This window comes from Miniopterus schreibersii (genome assembly GCF_964146895.1).
Source record: "Miniopterus schreibersii genome assembly, chromosome: 6".
In the NCBI taxonomy this organism is placed as follows: domain Eukaryota; kingdom Metazoa; phylum Chordata; class Mammalia; order Chiroptera; family Miniopteridae; genus Miniopterus; species Miniopterus schreibersii.
The window spans coordinates 15,444,976-15,465,907 of NC_138107.1; the positions used below are offsets into that span (position 1 = coordinate 15,444,976).

The 20,932-nt window shown below is 37.4% G+C and overlaps 2 protein-coding genes across 13 annotated transcripts in view; one reads left to right on the plus strand and one right to left on the minus strand.

Annotated features, from left to right (window-relative positions):
• The window catches only part of SUPT3H (SPT3 homolog, SAGA and STAGA complex component), a gene marked incomplete at its 3' end in the record, with an annotated part of 418,020 nt that extends 402,678 nt beyond the window's left edge, over positions 1-15,342 (minus strand). For 4 of the 6 annotated variants that reach the window (XR_013999022.1, XR_013999023.1, XM_081140295.1 and 1 more), the window contains exons 1-2: positions 15,046-15,342; positions 1,557-1,657 (exon numbers count right to left, since the gene is read on the minus strand). Coding sequence is in view for 4 of the 6 variants with exons in the window: in XM_081140295.1 (XP_080996421.1) it covers positions 1,557-1,657 (101 nt within the window). Of the gene's footprint in view, positions 1-1,556; positions 1,658-6,001; positions 6,087-15,042 lie in introns of all 6 variants that reach the window. The other 2 variants (XM_081140294.1, XM_081140293.1) reach the window with 2 other exon arrangements.
• The window catches only part of RUNX2 (RUNX family transcription factor 2), a 306,549-nt gene that overhangs the window by 32,480 nt on the left and 253,137 nt on the right, over positions 1-20,932 (plus strand). The gene's annotated exons all lie outside the window — the stretch shown is intronic.

Below are 20,932 nucleotides of genomic sequence, written 5' to 3' on the forward strand. Positions count from 1 at the left end.
TCTACTAAAACATATTTAATGTTTTTAAACATAATTAACATAATACAACATAAAAGAGTCTTAACATAAAGCTACTAAACTATAATGAAAAAACTTAAATAAACTGTATATACTAAAAGTGTATACAAGCATAAACCCTTAAAATTTTCCATAATTTAAAACACAGGGCCCTCACTGGGTAGCTCAGTTGGCTAGAGCACTGTCCTGATAAGCGTGACCTCTGGTCAGGGCACATACAAGAATCAACCAATGAATGCATAAATAAGTGGAACAACAAATCGATGGTTCTCTCTCCCTCTCTTTCCCGTCCTCTGTCTGAAATCAATAAATTAAAAAAAAATAAAAACCACAGGCTCACCTCATACAACTCCTAAGTTAGTACATTTATTTTATTCTCATCTCATCTAACAAAATGTGTTTCCACTTTTTGGTTTTAGAATATAATTATTTTATAGGGCATATATTATTTATGTTAACAGATAATAGGTTTATTTTTTCAAATGAATTAAATAATTTTTCTCAGTTTTAAACTCTAGCCAATAAATATTAATAGATACAACCCACATAAACAGACACTATTCAAGGTCTTCAATAACAAAGAGTGTAATGGGAGCCTGAGACCAAAAACTTTGAGAGCCCCTGACCTAAATGTTTTCAATGTTGTTTCAAGTATGTTCACCAAGCAAATACTAGATATATGCTCAAACACATTTTTTCTTAGAACAATAAACATCACACAGCGGAGTCAATCCACTGTAAAGGCTATCAATACACACCTACAGGAGGAAGACACTTAAACCTTCAAAAGAAACATTCTTTTAAAATTGCCAGATATGTCAGGAATAGTGCATCCATAGGAAAAGAAGAGCTCTAATGTGTTGTCCCCTTATGCAGATAACTGTCTTCTGAAGCAATAATAAAAACTAATATGTGCCAGCAGACATTCCTAATAAATATGCTATCTCCCATTAAATCAAGATATGCAGTCTCACTCAATGCAAGAAGCCAGAAATCAAGCTGAAAAGAGCCTTAGGAAAGAAATCTTAATGACTGTGCAGCTTCTCAAAAACTGAATAAGTGTGTTTTTCAAATGTTCTAAGTGTTTTCTCAATGTTCTGAAATACAGTGATTTCTAATATTATCAAAACTAAAAAGTAAATTATGTTAACCTAACAGAATTATTGTGATATTTGAGAATAATTGAAAACTCTGTGAAAACATTTCAACTATACCAGAATATAATCTATATCAAAATTTTCTAAATCTAAAATATTAATAAACAATTCCTAACAGGTTAATAATTAGAGGAAGAAGTTTTATAAAATTGTTTATTCTTTTAAAGATAAACCAGTAATTTTTCTAATACAGTACCATTGTAGCTTTTTTAACTAATGTTGTTCCTTTTGTCTGCATATGGCTATTTAAAATATCAGACAATTTCATTTTTACTTAAATACACATTTCCCAGTTAAATTTTGTAAATGTTATTTCTATTGTCTATTATCAACATGAATAAACTTAACCCAGTAATAAGTAAGATGCAGAGACAGACTTACATCATACTCTGCAATTCTGAGGCAAAGCTTATAGACTTCCCTGTACTTCTTCCACTGCTTGACGTGGCAGCAGACATTGGACTGGCTGCAGTATTATTCATCTAAACAGGAAAGAGAAATAACACAAAATGTATTTAACTATAAATAAATGCAAGGAAAACAAAAGCAATTATAAATTACTTCAAAAAGTATAGAAAAATTTAAATTTCTGATTTTGCCTATAAATATGATGTTTATACTTAATGTTCTTTATTAAAATGAAATAGTAAGGGAAGAAAAAACTGCTTAGTCATGTATGATATCAAAAATTACTGACTTGAGTGGTAAAACATTTCAGTACATATTTTGTAATAAGTAATGGAAGAAAAATACACATTAAAATATTTTAATAGAGCTCAGTGGTTTTCAAAATGTGTTCCAGGGAGCCCTAAGGTTCACTGGCAATATTTCAGGGAGCTCCCAGTGGCCCCAAAGCATACACCTAGTTAGTTCCATCCAGAACACCAGAACAGCTCTGACTTTTATTTATTTATTTATACACACACACACACACACACACACACACACACACACTGGGGTTCCAAGTGAGATTTCATTTAAAGAAAGAGTTGCATAACTGTAAAATAGAAAATTAGAAAACCACAGCACAATCCAATCCCTGTATGAACCAAAGCCTTAAAACAAATAATATAAAGTCAATCAGTAGATCAGAAGTAAGCACTGTAATACTTTATAATCTTATGGTTAAATAACTCATCAATTTTAAATTGTGACTGTTTTCACAGTAAAATTAAGCTGATGCATAATGGGAAAAGTAGATGCCAATACTAATATATCCCATTTTATTTAATGCATGTCTCAGTTCCATAAACAAGGATTAGTAAAAACATTAAAATAATGAAAGTAGATCAAAACCTCAATTATTACACAGTAAGTGCTCAATAAATGTTAGCTTTTAATTCATGGTCATATAAACCTTGCAATACTGTAACTTTCTTTAAAATAAAAATACTTTTCAGATTCTAAAGAATAATTAAATTTAGAACAAATGATAAAACAAAACAGTGCTAAGAACTTTAAGTAGAGTAAACTAATTAGGAGGAGTCCAGACAGACTGCCCAGGTTTGAATCCCAGCGCAGCTACTTTACTAGTACTTTGGGCATATTACTTAACTTCTCTGTGCCTCAGTTTCCTCATCTGTAAAATAGGAATGATAATTTCACCTTCTTAGGATTGTTGTGAGGATTAAATAAACTAATATGCTTACAATATTTCTAAGCACACAATGTTAGCTATTGTTATAAACAGAAAAATCTTAAGAATTCCTTTCTTGATTTGCTAACAGCTTTTATATGACAAATTTAGATTACCCTTATTTCATAATCACAGTATTTAAGAAACCTGAGTATTTTCACTGAAAGACCTTAATGCAACTTGACAAATATTAAGTAGTTTTCTTATGAAATAAGTTGTTTTCACTACTGACATCACTACTCGTACTGGTCACCGTATCTCAAAAACCTGTCTCCAGCACCCTACAATCTATAGGAAGCCAAATAAATTCTACTTTATGTTCTTAGAAGTCAAACAAATTCTTCTTTTTGTTCTTACATCCTTCCCTTCTTTTTGTACCCTATGGCCTTCTATGAGCTCTATTTATAGCTTCTCTCCTTCCATCTCAGTTCATTCTCCACATTGCTGCCAAATTTCTCTCTTAATACATCCTCTAATCCTACCACTCCTGTGGGCAATGTTGGCCAGCTGGGCCCTATGAAAGGCAGCTGGGAAAAAAATCCTTCTACTAACCACTGCCTAGATAGGCCACATATAAAGCTTTGAGAAGGCAATAGGACAGAGATCTACCACAAGAGCACATTAGTTGGGTGACTAGATAGGAAATCTCTCAAATGCCCTCCTGTGGCAGGACCAGCTATCTGCCAATATAAGCCCTGGCCTAGTCCAAGGACTCTAAGGGCAGGCCAAAACCACCAGAAAGAGAATGCAAGAGCAGAGAAAGAGAAGGAAAAAAGTTTCACTCAAATTGAGCCTGAAAACCAAAATTCTAAAACACATAAAGAAGCTAATGCTATGAAAGCCCATCACTTTTTTTAAGCCTAAATTTGCCCTATTTTTTTCACAAAGCCTTTTGGAGTAATTTTCTACAAATAATATAGAAAAAGAAGGATCACAATTTGAAACTCAGCTTTAAAAAAAAAAAATCACATCATCAATCCAAGATTAGGGGGGAAACAGAAAACTAAGAACTTCCAGGAACAGTCCTACGGAATCAGGACAAAGTGCTAAAAAAGCTGGCTTCCTCAAGGACCTTTGAAAACGTTTCCCTTATTGCCCCAACAGGAGACTGACAGAGAGATATGATATCCTAGAGAAAATGTTCAACTCAAAGATTTTGTGTTAACCCCAGGCTCCAAAAACAGCTATGATTTAGTTTACTCATGTCAGATTTGAAGACATGCCACTCTGTGGGAATTTCCTGTGGCCAAATGTCCTGAGACACTGTTGCGGCAATCTGCCCCCTTTTCATTTTGCAAATCTAGTCACCCTGCTTTAACACTCTCTAAAGAGGAGACATTTTAGAAAGTAAATTCCTATTAAAACCACAGCTTTCTTCAGTTGTCCTTCTACTGCAAACGTTTCACATCAAGAGTATTTATTGGTAAGAGGTAAAAGGTCCAATCCTAGATTATTATAACCGTGATCATCCTTTCACAGTCAAGTTATTTAATTTTTAAATCAAACAGGTGAATAAGATTTTTCTTGACATGATGAGTTGATAGCTCATTAGAATCTTTAAAATAATTATTTCCCGTACCCATTTTGTTTGATGATTTAGATAATTAACTTCTTTCGACATTAACTTCTTTACACATCAAAGTCCTATCATTCCAGAGCTTTATTTCCTTTCTCCCAGACATTTTAAAAAAATGTCGGTTAAAAGCAGAAGCACTCAAGTCAATTTTCTCTAATAAATACAGTTAACATGGAACTGAAAACCTACTGTAATCTTCTCAATGGGTTAATGTCCTACAGTTGTTTTAGCTTTCAATTGAAATGCAGCTGTTTGCCATATTTTACAAAATGAATTCAGATGTGCAGATGGAGACCTAGATTATTTCAACATGCCAGAGTTTAAATGTGAACCCAAGGAATAAGTTCATCTCTGATTAATACTTATATTTAAACCTGATCATTAAACCAATAGCCAGTACTATGTTACACCTATAAAATCCTATTCCAGAGTAGAAAAACTGACAACTTTTAATTTAACATAATGAGATTTAAGATATACAACTTTCCTCAAAAAATACTGCAACAAAAATATTTTTTAACTATGTAAAAGTTTTAAATTACAAATATCAATTAAACAAAAATGTAATGGACATGTTACTGGGTTTCTATTTTATAGCACATATTTTTGATGACTCAATGACCAAAGAAGAAATACCATGAAACATCTTTAGCTTAAAATACCTCAAAGAGTTGAAAAAATGTATTACTAGGTACAGCACCCTCAAAACATCATCAAAATCTGAATTGTGAAATCCATCTGCCTACCCATTTATTAAAAGACAGTGGAATTTTTTTTACCATTTTTATTATATCACTACTGAGGAAAACTAATTCAGCAGACCTATGTACTGATTCTGGGCATGTGAGTCTCAATTCCAATCATTCATAACCTGAACATTTCACCTAATATAAATAGAAAACTGTTATACTCAGAACATTTTCATTTTCATAGACTCCAAAGGCAGGAAGCAATTATGGTTAGGCCAAGATTATTATACACTGCATTTTAGCTTTTTTGTTAAAAAAAAAAAAAAATACCAAATGACTACACGATCACTGAGAATGCAAAAAATAAATTAAAATGTACAAATTTTTAAACTTCTATACCTAGTGTTTGGGACAACACTGTAGTAATTCTAATATATTTATATATGTCCCATTCCAAGTGAACTCGGAAGGTATAAAACTCAAGTGTCCATTCAATTATCTGCTGAAAGAGGAGTAACATGAATAATCCAAAGAACAGATGGTTCATATGTAATTTATAACTTATTAAAAATAATAGCAATTTTTCTGAAACAGCTTTTAATTTTTTTCATAACTGAAAAATCATCTATATTCACCTACCATATAAAAAAATAGGCTCAGACTCTGAAATAAGATGCATCTATTGTAGCATGTCTTACACTGCTTAAAAATGGGGACACTGTTTTACCTGTAATTTCAATACCTAATATACTGCCTGATATGGCTGATGTTCAGTAAGTGGTGGATAAATGAAAACAGTGACTGAATGGTATAGCAAAAAAAACACAAAGAAAAGAAAAACACCAGCCCACCCCCTCCATTTAGTAGTTTATAGCCTACTGAAGTTAACAGAAATACCCAATGCAATGAGCTTAGAGTAACGTACAAGGTACTATGAGAGAAGAGGAGGAACATCAGACCCAGTCAATTATTACGGGATAATTGTATGGAGAGTTAACATTTGCCACAATCTGAAAATAAAGCAAATTTAAGTGCAGTTTAAAAAAAAAACAACACAGATAAGTGAATAGCAAATTCAAGCTACCCATATCTCAGAAGTGACAGTATTTTGAAAGTTATAAAGCACCATAAACAGCTATGTATGATCGAAGGAAATATTATGCCTTACCATTCATTGAGCAATTACTTTTCTTAAAATCTAACAGAACAGCCTGGCTGGCATGGCTCAGTGGTTGAGCATTGACCCATGAACCAGGAGGTCATAGTTCGATTCTGTCAGGGCACATGCCCGGGTTTCGGGCTCGATCCCCAGTACGGGGTGTGCAGGAGGCAGCCCATCAACAACTCTCTCATCATTGATGTTTCTCAATCTCTCTCTCCCTCTCCTTTCCTCTCCCTGAAATCAATAAAAAATATATATATTTTTTTTAAATCGAACAGAATAGGAATAAGTACTTCCTAATCCAAATCAGTCAGATTCTAATTAATATGTGTAAGAAGCTATAAATATTCATAAGGAACATCTACTGATCAAAATGACAAGTTATTAGGAATACTGTTAAGTAGAGAACCACAATTTTGATACAATTACCAAAGACTTCATATTCAGAGACAGAAAAACTCTTCTCTGTAATATGATCCTATTTCCTGGTATATTTTCCCCATCACACCTGCTTCCATGTCCAGCAGTTCTATAAGAGCAACACTAGTCTCCAGTCACATAGGTCAAAAACTCCAACGTATTTTGGATTGCCCAGTTCCTTCCCTGCCTATATCCAGGAACTCTGGTCCCGACATTTTTTCTTATAAAAAAGCAATTCTAAATCAATCCCTTCCTTTCCAATTTCACCTTAATCAATACCTTTACTGTATTATCTTTTAAACCCATCTCCCATCTTTCTAATTAATTCTGCATATTACCTCCAGAGTACTCATCCTAATTATCTGTTAGTCCTCTACTCAGAAGCCTGCAAAGGCTCCCCTTAGCCTGGAAGACAAAAGTTGTCACTGGACGTCTCCCTCTTCCTTTCCTATAGCAGTTAAATCAAACATTCAGTATCTCTGGAACCATTCCATGTTCTTTTGAACCTTTACAGTTCTTCCTGCTTGCAATACCTTGTTACCTCTCCACTATCCAAATCCTAGTGGTCTAGAAAAGCCTGACCTAAAGGGATTAACCAAAGAACTTATATGCATATACACATAGCCAATTGTGGGGAAGGCCTGGGGGGGGGGGGGGGGGGAATGAGGGACATCTGTAATACTGTCAACAATAAAAAAATAATAAAAAGAAACAAAAGGAAAGCCTGATCTAAACTCAGTATCACCAAGAAGTCTTCCCAATGACACAACCATCAGGAATTCTCCTTTCTCTGACATCTAATTGTTTTAGTTTACTAATTATTTTGGTTTAACACTAAATATTTTAGTGCATACTAATTATTTTAGTTTATTAATAAACCTGTCCCATAATCTCTCCAACTACTGACAGATGACTATATCTCCTACTTCACAGAGAAATAAAAAGTCTTTATTTAGTAACTCCCTCCACTCTCCTCTACTAAAGCTAGTGCATCTTCTCTCGATTCCACCTGCTTACAATAAAGGCACCCTCTCATTTAAAGCCAATGCACCACCTGTGCTTAGGCTTATTCATTTATAACTATTTACTGGGTACCTACTACAGGTCAAACACTGTTGTAAGAGCTGGGGATATAGTAGAGACTAAGCTAGACAAAAAGAGATGCAATATAAGGCAGGAGAAAAGCACATAAACATGAGTTAGTGGCAAATGCTATGAAAACTAAACAAGTTAATTTCAACCAGAAGATGGCATTTAACATAAGATCTGAACAAAGCCAAAGTGACTTGAAATGTTTTAGGTTTTAAAAAGTTAACTCCAGCTGCTGTGAGAATATACTAAAATGAAGCAATGGTACAGGCAAGGTGACCAGTTAGAAAGTTATTGAAGTTGTATAGACAAGCGATAACAGTGGCTTGAATTAGTGAAACAAATAAAGATGGTGAGAAGTGGTCAGATTTCTGGAATATGTTTTGAAGGCAGAGCTGACTTGCAGGTTGGATTAGACATGGGGTGTAAGAGCAGAGCAGTCAAGGATGACTCTGAAGTCTGGGACCTGAGCAGCTGGTTGAATGGTGGGACCGCTTACTGAGATCAGGAAGGTTGGAAAGGAGAAAAAAGGGAATTCAATTTGGGCCCTGTTAAGTTTGAGACAACTATTTGATATTCAAGTGGAGATGAAATCCTGCAGAAGCTTGGTAACAGATGTTATAAGGCAAAAAAAAAAAGAAAAAGACAGAAAGAAAAGTCATGGTCATAGGGTTTTTGTTAAGAAGGATAATTAATCAATATAGAACCTGGTAATAAGGATCAACTAATCTTTCAAGTTCGGTTTCTCCATCTGTCAACGATTTCTGCCTTCCTCAGAGGGGTGTTATAAAGAAGACAATGGCTACCACATAATGGGCACTCAAAAAATAGATCTGAAATGAAAAGAATACCCCTGTAAACGACAAAATTCCCAATAGGGAGACATATAAGCCATGTGTTTACACACACTAGTTGGCTATATGAGCAATTTAAAAAAAAATTTTTTTTTTAAATATACCTTTAATTGATTTCAGAGAGAGGAAAGGAGAGGGAGAGAGAGAGATAGAAACATCAATGATGAGAGAGTCATTGATCAAGCCCGCAACCTGGGCATGTGCCCTGACCAGGAAGGGAACCCCGATCGCCTGGATCCTAGGTCGAAGCTCAACTGCTGAGCCGTGCCCGGCAGGGCAATATGAGCAATTTTTTTTAAGCTATAGACATAAGATCCCAGTGACAGACTGCTCAGAGACACAAGAAGTTGAATTATATTTTTCTTCTTTAGTCTCACATTAATTTAAGTTTCTATTCCATGTGCTTTCACATCCAGTACTCTCTTATGAAAATACTGAGTTAAAAAAATTTTTATTCTTTGCAAAATAGTTCTTAAAGTACACTGCAATTTGTGCCTACCAGATCGTCCTAAAATACGTAACAACCAAACCCTGACAAATGGCAAGTTTACTTTTCCAATACTGAAACTGCTGTTTTTACATAAAATGTTACATAACTGAATGACTTAATGGCTAACTTTTCAGATATGCAGCAAAATTTTGGAATCAATTATACTTCTAATAGTAAAAGGTAAGTATATTTGACAAGGATGTCAAAAAGGGAGATCTCTTAAACATCAAAATTCTCTTCCAATCCAGATTCACATCTTAGAAATATTAAACCTTATGAGAAGTCTATATTAAATATAAACAATTCAATAAAGTATCTGATGTGGTTAGAAACATAGTTCATTAGATGGGGTGGGAGCCAGGTGGAGGGGGGCAAAGGGAGAAAAATGGGGAACATCTGTAATACTCTCAACAATAAAAATAAAATTATAAAAAATTCCCAATAAAAAAACATAGCTCACATGACAAAAAAAAAAAAAAAGGGAGATTTATTCCCATGTAGGCATGTAAAAAATAGATGAATTCGTATGAGCATTTCAGAGTTTATAAAGGGTTTTTCACTTGTATTAACTCACATTTTTTCACAATCACCCTGCCAGGCAAGTACTTCCCCCCTATCAATGAGGGAAGCTAAAAGTAAAAATACTGGGTGAAGGTCACAAATCTAACAAAAAACAGGCTTTGATTCAGGTAGCTGATAACTTGAAATATTTAGTTCATGTACATACATATTTTAACAAAACTTCGCCAAGCTTTTCCCATTTTAGTGCCTTAGTTTCTTTATTTTTAAAAGATACCTATCTCCTTTAGCACACTAAAACAATGTGAAATTACTGAGAAGTTGTACACATAGTAGTCAGTGGACTTGTCATTAAGTTATCTTAGAGGCTGATGACTTTAAAAGCAAGTTCAGAAATTCTTTCCTTAAAAGTAAATCTTGGGCAAATGGATAAAAGGTTATAACAGACAAAAGCATAACTATGCAAATTGGCGGGAGGGGGACCAAAGACATCTGAGGTTCAGAACTACAGTTTGAAAATCACTAATTTCATCCAAATCCCTCATTTTTCAGGTGAGGAAACTGAAGTCCAGAGGGGTTTCTTGAACTGCCCAAGGACACATCACTATTTAGTGATACAGCTGGGACTAAAACTGAGGTCCCCTTGACTCCTGGTCCAGAGTTCTTTCTACTATCCCACAAGGAATATACAAATAAAAGTTGATCGTAATTAACTCACAAGACCTCCACAACGTGTTTGTCATAGTGAACTTTGTTGTGAAATACCTGCCTATGCCGACTCAGGTTAGCAGTGAAGAGCTGGGCTCTGGAGTTCAAATACAGGCTCTAACACTTAACCATGTGACCTTGGGCAAGTCACATCACCTCCCTGCCTCAGTTCCCTCATCTTTAAAGTAGAAATTAAAAATACTCCTCTCATAGGTTACATGAAGTATAATGTCTATAAAGCACTTAGGACAGTGCCTGGTATATGGAAAGCTTTCAGTTCATGATGATGATGATGATGATGATGATGATGATGATGATGAAGATGAAGAATCATCATCCAAGCAAAAGCATAGCTTCTTGAAAACATATCACAAAGTATTATCATTAAAACATATATATTCTCAAAGAAAAAATGGTATGATTAGTAGTCTTTTAAAGATTCAGAAACAAAAAAGTGAAATATATAGGATTCAGTCATAAAACCTCTATAGCATTGAAAATAGCAAAAGTACACTTCAAGATTTTAAAATGATTTATATTTGTATAATATTTTACAATTTATAAAGTGCATTCTCATATATTTTTTCAATTTACTGTCCTATGAATTCAACAAGCAGCATTTTTTCAACTACATACTATATGCCAGATAGCATGCAATTTACCTATTCATTACCTTATTTAATATTCAATATCCACTACCTACCAGCTAGATGTTATTAGAGGCAATAATGCAAAAAAAGAAACCCTGACATCAGTTCCAGAAAGAGCCTCATCAGTATCACCTAGTAAGTGAGAATGACATGTTTGGATAAATAAATGAGATGCAGCATTTAGCACAATGAAAGGAACACATCAAGTGCCCGAGAAAATGTTGGTTCTCTCTTAGCAGTAGGATGGAGTTGTTTTGTATAGAAAATATATTGTAACTAGATCAATAAAGTGCCATTACTGTGACTTAAAGTATTACTTGTTTAAGAAAACAATTTTGGGTAACAGTGCCTATTATACTCTATATGCTGTTTCATAAATTAAAATGTACAATTTTTGCAGATTTAGGGTCAGACTTTACTGGAGGTAGTTTAGGTAGACAAGTTGAAACAAAATCAATGTTGTAACACAAGACAACACTTTATATAATTCTCATCTGAGGCCTCCAACTACCCTTTGAGGAGGTGGGATGAGGTTAGGTATTAATTCCATTTTACTGATGAGGAAATTGAGGCTCGGAAAAGTAAACAACTAACATCACAAAGAGAGGATATAGCAAAGGGGTAAACCTAGGTTTTTGGAATTAGTTTTAAGTGCTCTTTGAACCCATCCACAATGCACCTCAGAACATTAATACCTCTTCCAGATCCATTATTCAATAACCTTAAGACTAGAGCAGGTGAGCCCTGGCTGGTGTGGCTCAGTTGGTTGGGTGTTGTCCCATGTACCAGGAGGTTGCTGGTTCCATTCCAGTCTAGGGCACATACCCGGGGTTTCGGGCTTGATCCTGGTTTACAGGAGTGATGGAGGCAGCTGATCAATGTTGAGCTCTCACATCGATGTTCCTCTCTCTCTCTCTCCCTTTCTCTCTATCTAAAAATCAATGTTCTAAAACAACACTAGAGCAGGTGATACTTCACTGCACCCAACATATCACATGAGTTACTTCATTTGACCATCAGAAAAGTGAGGACTCAAACTAAGTGTGTCTCTCAATAAAATATTTTATTCACTATAGTATAAATTCAAAAAATGCATTTGGCTGAATTATTTTTCCTTACTATTTAAGTGAACTATATGCAAAATCTTTCTTTAACATTCTAATACATAATAAGATTTCTGAATGATTTCACTATTCAACCTCATCGTAATATAAAACAGGAGTTATTTTCAACAAGAATATTCAATCTTCTGATTTGACTGATATGGCCTCTTTGCAGCCTCCCACACCAAAAGATCATTTTTTAAAGAGAACCAAAAATCAAGCTGCCCAAGATTTCTATCCAATTATAAGGAGAAAAGCAAAAATTTTAAATTACCAGTGGCTTAAACGGACAGGTCACTTGCTGGTCTTATTCCAGATATCTCATCTATTATTTAAGCTCATAAGCAAGAACTTTGTCACTATTTAAAAGCAAGTACATTTCTAAGATTGCAATTTGGTTAATTCTTCTAAAATTACATATTACAAATTTCAACAAACATGAAGTATAGTGACCATATTATTATGTGGTTCCCAATTGGGGCATTTTTGATAGTGAAAGGGGCTCTATTAATAACTATGTTGGTACAAACAGGCTCTAAAACATGACTGTCCCAGAAAAAGTGGGGTATAAGTCACCCTACAGAAATCATTTTGACTTGTATGTAATGGCTTATTCTCTGTATATGCTTAATTCATGAGCTTTAAGTTTTGTTCCAGATCTTACGATTATCTTCAGCCTTAAAACCAAGGTCACTATTGTACAGACATCAGACCAGAGTTAAGGATGCTACCTATAAAGTTTTCTTTAAGTTTTATTTTCAAATTTAACTTTATAAACATTTGCTTGAAAAAGATAGATCTCCATATTTCAAAGAAAATAACCTTGAGAAATATCACCAAATTTCTGACTTATCTCTTCAAAAGTTTTGAATACTGATAACCTGATAACCACAAAACTACTTCTAAGATGCTCAAAAGTTTAAAAAAACAAACAAAAACATCATCTTTCAAATAAAAAAACTTCAAGACTGAAAGAGTTGAAAAGTTTTCACTGAAAACTAACAAAAATGATAAAAGATAGAGGAAACCATGGGTCACAACACAGGGCAATAATGATTAAAGGAAACGCCAGTTAGTATTGTTATGGCTCTCCAAATGAATCTGGCATTAGCTGTACAATCTAGGAGACAAAAGAATGCTTTGTTTTAATTTGTCAAGCTGTAAATAACTACTAACAGACCCATGCTTTGAACTATAGTACTTTAATGAAAGACACTATTTGAATATAATTATGATTCCTAAGGCAGCGATTTTCAACCTTTTTCATCTCATGGCACACATAAACTAATTACTAAAATTCTGCAGCACACCAAAAAATACATTGTATATTTTGCCAACCTGACAAAAAAAAAAAAAAAAAGTATAATTCTGCCTCATTCACACCAGATGCCCATTGCTGTGTTAGCTGTTGTCACATTTTTATTTGACAATCTAAGGGAAACGAGGTCAGTGGCTCTGACTAGTCAGGTATTGCACGTTTTATAAATTCTTGCGGCACACCTGTGTGCCTGCCGAAGCACACCGGTTGAAAATAACTGCTCTAAGGCAACAAATGTTCCAAGAGTTGGCTTCTCTGACTTAAAACTCAACCAAATCAAGAAGTGGAAGGGATCTCAAAGTCTAGATTCTTGACCTTATGCTGTCCAATAAGGCAGTCACTAGCCACATGTGGCTATTTATATTTTAATTAATCTATATTAAAAATTAAGTTCCTCTGCACACTAGCCACATTTCCAGTGTTTAAAAGCCACGTGTGTCTAGTGGATACCATATTAGGACAGCACAGATTATCACAGAATATTTCCATCATGACAGAAAGTTCTATTGGACAGTGATGCTCTAGACCTAGGCTGCTCTAGATCTTTGCTTGAATATTTCCAGAGGCAAGAAACTTGCAATAGCACAATAAAGTGCATTCTATTATTGCAAAGTACTGTCAGGGAACTCTTCCTCATATTCAGTCAAATCCAGCCTCTCTGTAACATCCACCAGAAATCCCCCAAGTTCCATCTTCAATTTGGTCTTCAAGTAAACCTTTGCATAGCTAATTTAATTCCACTTACAAAGTTCTGCCCCTCACGTATATTAAGACCCTAGGTCCCTTCCATCCACATAAATACACACTTTCCAACGAAATAGTTCAAAGACTGACTCTCATGGAGTCATGCTAAGTGACCCACGTGTGCACTGGCTCTGAGTATACGGCAGTCCTCTGTCCCTGTAAACCCACTCTCCTTGGTCAGACCAAGTGTCTTGATTTTTAATCTAAAAAACAAGGTCACAGTCCTTCTGAATTGCTTAAAGCATGGAGACCAAATTACAATTAACATGTAATTGACCAGTGCCTGGCGCTGTTCTAAGCGTTTAACGTGTATTATCTCCGATAATCCCCACGATTCTGAGCTAAACTATTACCATCCCCAGTTTCCTGACCAAACACGCAGCCAGAGGCAGGATTCCCCTGGGATCACAGCTGTGGGCTCACCCCACAGAGAGGAGTGTCGCTCCTTTCCTTTTTCTGGATGCTGCACTTCTAACGCTACCCAACTCTTCTTCCACCCCGCCCCTAAAGCAATCATTTCCTTCCCCAAGGATCCTTTCCCCCAAAACGCTGCCCAGGTGACACGCGGAGGGTGCCGCTTACGCCCCCGCAAAGCCCGCTCGCGCCGCCCAGCCCCGCTCCCCGCGCCCCACGCCCACTCGCCGGCGGGGTGGAGTCAAGAGCCAGCTCCACACCCCCCGGGAACACCCGGGCGCCTCGCCGGGCCAGCGCCTCCCCCGACCGTCCTCCCCTTACCCCTCCAGGGCGAGGGCCAAGGTGGCTCCCCGGCGGCCGCCCACAGGCGCAGGCCAGGGCGGGGCTGGCGCCGAGGCCCGGACACGCCGGGCTCGCCACGCGGGGTCCCTCCCGGTCCCCAGCCTCGCCCCCGCCCGCCCCCGCCCGCCCCTGCCGCCCCCCCACGCCACCAACAACCTCTGCTTTAAGAACACTTGTAGGCACGGCTGCGCGTCCCGCGTGGAGAATGTGGGGGTAGAGATGGTGCGGTTTCTGCTGCTGCGGCCCGGGACACGCTGGGCTAGGGGCGGGGTAGGGGGGGCTAAGAGTGTAGAAAGGGAAAAAGTGGTTCGGCTGGAGCGGGGGTCGCGGGGCGGGGGTGCAAAATAGCGTGAGTCCGACTCTCTCTCTCTTTCCGTGGGGCGTGGGTTGGCGAGACCGAGGCAAGAGCGCTACAAACTCGCCCAGCGCGGACGGCCCGGCGCCGGCGCATGCGCGCTCGGCCGGGTGGCGCGCGCTCGCCGTTCGCGACCCAGCCACTTCCGCCACGCTCGCTGGGGGCGGGGCGCCGCCGAGCGCCTGAGCGGCCGCTCTCCCCGCGGGCGTGCAGCGCGGCCCGCGGAGCCCCGGGCGGGCGGCGGTAGCGGGGGCTGCTGGGAGAGGCGTGAGGCCGAGCTGGGGGCCGGAGGGGGAGCAGGGGCCGGGCCCGGATTCTTTACGAACGGAGCTGACAGTGAATCAGTGACCGGTAACTGGAAGTTTGTTTTCAAGCTCAGATCGGAGATTGGCCCGTGTAAATTTATGGTCAGGAATTAGGATGAACCTGGAAAGGAGCCGGCCGGTGCCTTTAGAGTGGTGAAGGGAAAGGGGGCGACGCGAAAAGACGCGCTGCTCCACGGGACCGGTGCTGGCGGCGCACGTGGACCCCCCCTCACCCCCCACCCCCCCACACCCCCCACACCCCCCCACCCCTCCCGGGACCGGGACCCCTCGGCCCCGCGCTGCACCGCCGCCCGCCCCGCACTGATCGGGAGGGGCGGCGGGAAGGGACGGCCCGCGAGGAAGCCTCTCCCTGTGCTCCTTTTACCAAGCTCAGGCATTTAAATACCCACGTTTTTATTACTGAAACTTTGTTCTACTTCAAGGTTCTTCATGGATGATCCTATGTTTATTTTTTCCTTAATTTTGGCCTGTTCCTCCTTATTTTTAAGTCTTGCACCCCCACTATTAAACTATACATCCTGTTCTCTCGCATTTGATTCGGGCAGGTGTAGTTCTTTAAAACACAGGGTCGTTTAACACAATGATTTCAGTTGCTTTATTCTTTATATTTATGAAGTCTTGCTATTTATATTAACATTCTTTTCAGCTGCTTAGGGGAAACTGGATTAACCATGCTTATGTCCACTCCTACGATGTCCAATATGATAACACACTTCATAGAGATTCAACTGCTAATATCTGTGTTCTGATGTAACCCCTTCCTTCCCCTATTTGCTTACAATGTTCAAAATAGCAACTTTTTTGGTTCTCTCCTCTGATTAGTTGTGTGTGTAATTGTGTGTAGTTGTGTCATAGATGTCTTCGATTTTGCATGTAGTTCACATTAATCTCCCCAACACTTCAATATTTGCCAAATACTGAAAGTTCCAAAAGAATCAATATATTTAGGATGTAAAAGCTCAACATAATGTGTAAATCAGTGCTCAATTCAAGGCTGGGCAAAATGTAGAACCTAAGGGAGAGTACCAGGGAAAATTGTCATAATTGGTTACAAAGGAAGGCTGCTTTATACAATAGTTGAAAAACCCTTTCAAATACATTACCAAGAAAATAGAAAATTAAGAGATAAATTATTACATCTAAGGAAATACAACCGGAAGCAGATCATTTCAATTAAAATTATGTTAAATTAATGTTGCCATAGTAGTTCTTTGCACAGGAGTTCTACCTGCATCACATGAAAGCCAAATTCGAGCTAGTTTTTCAGAATAGAACCCAGATCTTATTACTCTCAGGCTTCTGGTGTCTAACCAACATATAATCACACACAACAGGAGTTAATGAAAGTGAGCCATGGAGAAAGGAAACTGAGTTTAACAAGACTCTGGTTGAAGAAGCTAAAAAAATTCACTCTTAGGAAACTGTAAATTGTGCTGTTGGCAGAGATCTTAGCTTTTAAGTCACATGAGTTATCCTAATGTTCCTACCTCCTGGAATCCATTAAAATCCATTTTTAAAATTTTGATTTAGCCATAATTTTGTTTGTAGTTTGAGAGCGCTGCTGTACACCAAGGGCCAAAAATATTTTCCATTGTATTAATATCAAATATCCTAAAGTATCAATGCTACTAGGGTATCTTAATTATAACAAAGCTAAAACAAGCTGTTGCTGAAATTAAAACATTGAGGGCTACCACCTCTCAAAAAAAAAAAAAAAAAGTGGTTTCCAAAGCATGTGGAGAAAACACATCAGGAGACCAAGTGAATTGATCACACCACAGAATGTCTCCACCCCTTGAACAAAGCTGTTTAAGGAAAATGAAGCATTGTTACTGTAGACTTTTACATTCCCCTGGCATAATAACCTTCATATAGATTCACTAGTGCAAAGAGAAAGTAAACATACCTAAGTAAAAACGCCTCTTGGCATCTTAAAAAAATGGCTAGATTAGTTAATAAAAGAAGCCCCAATTCTCCAAAGAACAACAGAAATCATGCCTAACATGGAACCATCCTTGTGATAAAGTGGTTTCTTCTCCTCGTATTAATGCCATGGGGACAGTTCGCCTGCAAATCGTACTCTTGTGTGATCCCTGGCTCTTATTAGGATGCTTGTGGAGGCCTTTTCTTTCCTAAGTATCAATTATTTCACCCTTTTCTGTATTTGCCTTAGATTTCTAATGTTTATCTAGTAACTGTGGATAGAACTGCATGTTGTTCAGACTTGCATGTTGCATTGTTGCTATATATTCAGTTAATTTCCTGATATTAAGAACTATTTTTCAGTTGCAACCTCAGAGGTACCTTGTTTTAGTTTTAGAACAAGTTGTTCGACTAAAAAGATTACTGAGTTCTGTGGTACCTGGACAATTCACTTAACATCATTGGGTTTTCATATCTGTAAAAACAAGTGATCAAACCAAATAACTAAAACCTTGCAGCCCTAAATGTCTGTGCTCCTTTAAAACAGGAATGACCAAAGGATGGACCTTAAAGTTGTACAGAATAATTTCAGCATTTCATATTTGTGCTACCAAAAATTACATGAATAATTGCAGGGCTCTTGCTTTTCAACTTGAGTGTTCAACTGATAAGATACACTTCAAAAGGAAGGACATGTGGGGGGGGGGGGGACTAATAAAATACTGATACACTGGAGGGTGCATTACATAATTATTCAGGGTGTAGTCAAATTAGCTTCCCATACCTTCAATTACATTTACATATTTCAAAGTAGGAAGAGCAACATGTGGTGAGAGAAGAAATGTTAAGAGTTGCAGTACTGAGCAACTTGTAGAACTATAATCATGATCCCTCTCTTAGGAACCTCTCATTGTAGGTTTAACAGTCGAGGATCTTTTCAAATTAGTGCTTAGCTGCTGAGAAAATGATCATGTTTTTGAGATTCAGAGTGAGAAAGGAACTTTAGAATATCAGGATTTCAAAGACCCCTGAACTCTCTAGACACATGGAAACTTAGTTGCTCCCATTTCCATGAAATCCAATATGTGATATCTCTTATACTAGAAACAAACAACTTTTACTGCCCCCACTCATGCCCTCCCACCCGAAGATACACTGAGGGTGAGTGAGGGATGCTAATTATTTCATTCATTCAACAACTATTTATTGTGGGTCTACCATGTGTCTGACATTATTCTAGGAGTTGCAGATAGAGCAGTGAACCAAAAAAAAATCCATGTCATCATCAAACTCATTCTAATAGGAGGAGTTGGACAATAAATAAAATGTGTAAATTATATAGTATGTGTAGAAGGCCATGAGTGTTACAGGGGGAAAACTTAACAGGAAAGGGGTATGGAATGAGATGAAGCACAGGAGAAATGGGAGAACTGTAATTTTTAAATAGAGAATGTGGTGTTTGAATAATGACTTGAAAAAGGTGAAGGAGACAGCTACAGCTATCTAAAAAGAGAGCATTTCAGACAATGAAAATTACCCACGCTAAAGCCCTAAAGTGGGAACAGGCCTAGTAGGTTGCAGGAATGGCCAAGGTCATTTTAGCTGAAGCAGAGTGACCCAGAAAGAAAACCGTGTAATAATGTAAGGTTACAAATGTACTAGGGGGGCAGGTGACAGAAGGCCTGTGTGCCTGGCACTAGGAGATACTAGGCTTTAAAATAATCTGTAGAGTTCCAGGTCTTATTGCAGTAACCCAGGCAAGAGATGATGGTAGCTTGTACTCGGGTTGTTAAAGTAGGTGCCATGAGACGAGGTCAGATTCTGGATATATTTTGAAAATCAATAAAATTTACTGACAGATGGGAGTCGGGGTTCTTGAGGAAGAAAGGAATTAAGGAAGACTCTAAGTGTTCTGAGAAACGAGAAAAATGAATTTGCCATGAACTGAGATGGGAAAGACTGGAGATAGAGTGTATTGGGTGGGTATAAGAGATCAAGAATTCAGTTGTAGGTGTCAATAAGAAATTAAGTATTCGTATTATCTGTAGTGTTTTTGTCATCATAAGTGGGTTCTTATGGAAATGAAGGAAAGTTTGTAATTTTTTATAATGATAATGGGATTATCTTCTAATCCTGCTCCTATAATAGAGGTCCACCTAGACATATGTCAAGGAATATTTTCCTTTTCTTTTAAGATGAGAGGAAAGCTGAACATCCCCTGTCAAAAAAAATAATAATAACTTTTTAGGGGAAAGTCAGTCTATCAATACTTGAAAGTAAAGTGGAAACAAATATATAGAAACATCCAGTACCCCAAATATTTCCACTGCAATATTTGGATGTAAAACTGAATATATTTGGTGAATTACTTGAATAACTGCCTCCATTTTATTGCATATACATTTTCTTATTGCACATGGGAACAGGGCCAAAAATTAATCAGTGCCATGAGTGAAATAAACCACAATATGCTTATTGCAACCTGCTATTCCTAGTTCACACTCTGAAGCTGGATGCAGTAAACCTATTTTGATTAAGGAGTGCTCAGATCAATTGTTAAATAGTGATCAGGGAGCTATATCAACATTTTACCAAGTCACTTTTATTTTTAGCTTTTTATAGATGCAGCATAAGCTGTATTTTCTCTTTCCAGAATATATTTAAAACAACCTTATTAATTTAGTCAGGTATAGTGCAGAAAATATGGGCTTTGGTGCCACTGACTAGCCAAAATAGCCTGGACAAATTATTCAACCTGTCAGAAAATATGTAACTATTACACTGTAAAATAGGAATAAGAACACTGATGTGGTAGGGTTGTTATCAGGATTTAAATGAAAAGTTCCTGCCACATTGAAAATGTTCAGTAATTTATAGTTACTGTTTTCCAGCTTTTAATTAGCTTTTGAATAATTTTATGATATTTGTATGTTCTATGCATTAGACATCAAAATAAATTAAATACAAGATCCCATCTCAAGTTTTAGGGTTTTATATTTTCTGAAATCAGTAAATATATGTCAATATGACAATTTTTCTTTTAACAAACATTTACTGGGGATCCTTTAAGCACATCAGCCATTGCTAGGCCTTGGAGAAATAATGATAAATAATACAGAGTTTCTGCCCTCAAGAAGACTTCTTACTGATAAAGTCAGGAGTGACAAAGGTATATAAACAAGAGCAAAAGTGCTATGATAATATGGAGTGGGCAAAAGTAGGTCTATAGTTGTTCATATGGAAAATAATACAATAATTAATAAATAATACAAGAATAAACTGGTTCATGTACTCACAACTGTAAACCTTCTTTTGCCCACCTCTCTAAGTACCCATCGTGTTAGCTGAGATCTCCCTGACATCCAAGTTCTAAGTTAAGATTGGCCTGAGCTTCCATTCCTCCTCATTTGCAGGCCCAATGCCCAAACCAAGATGTCTG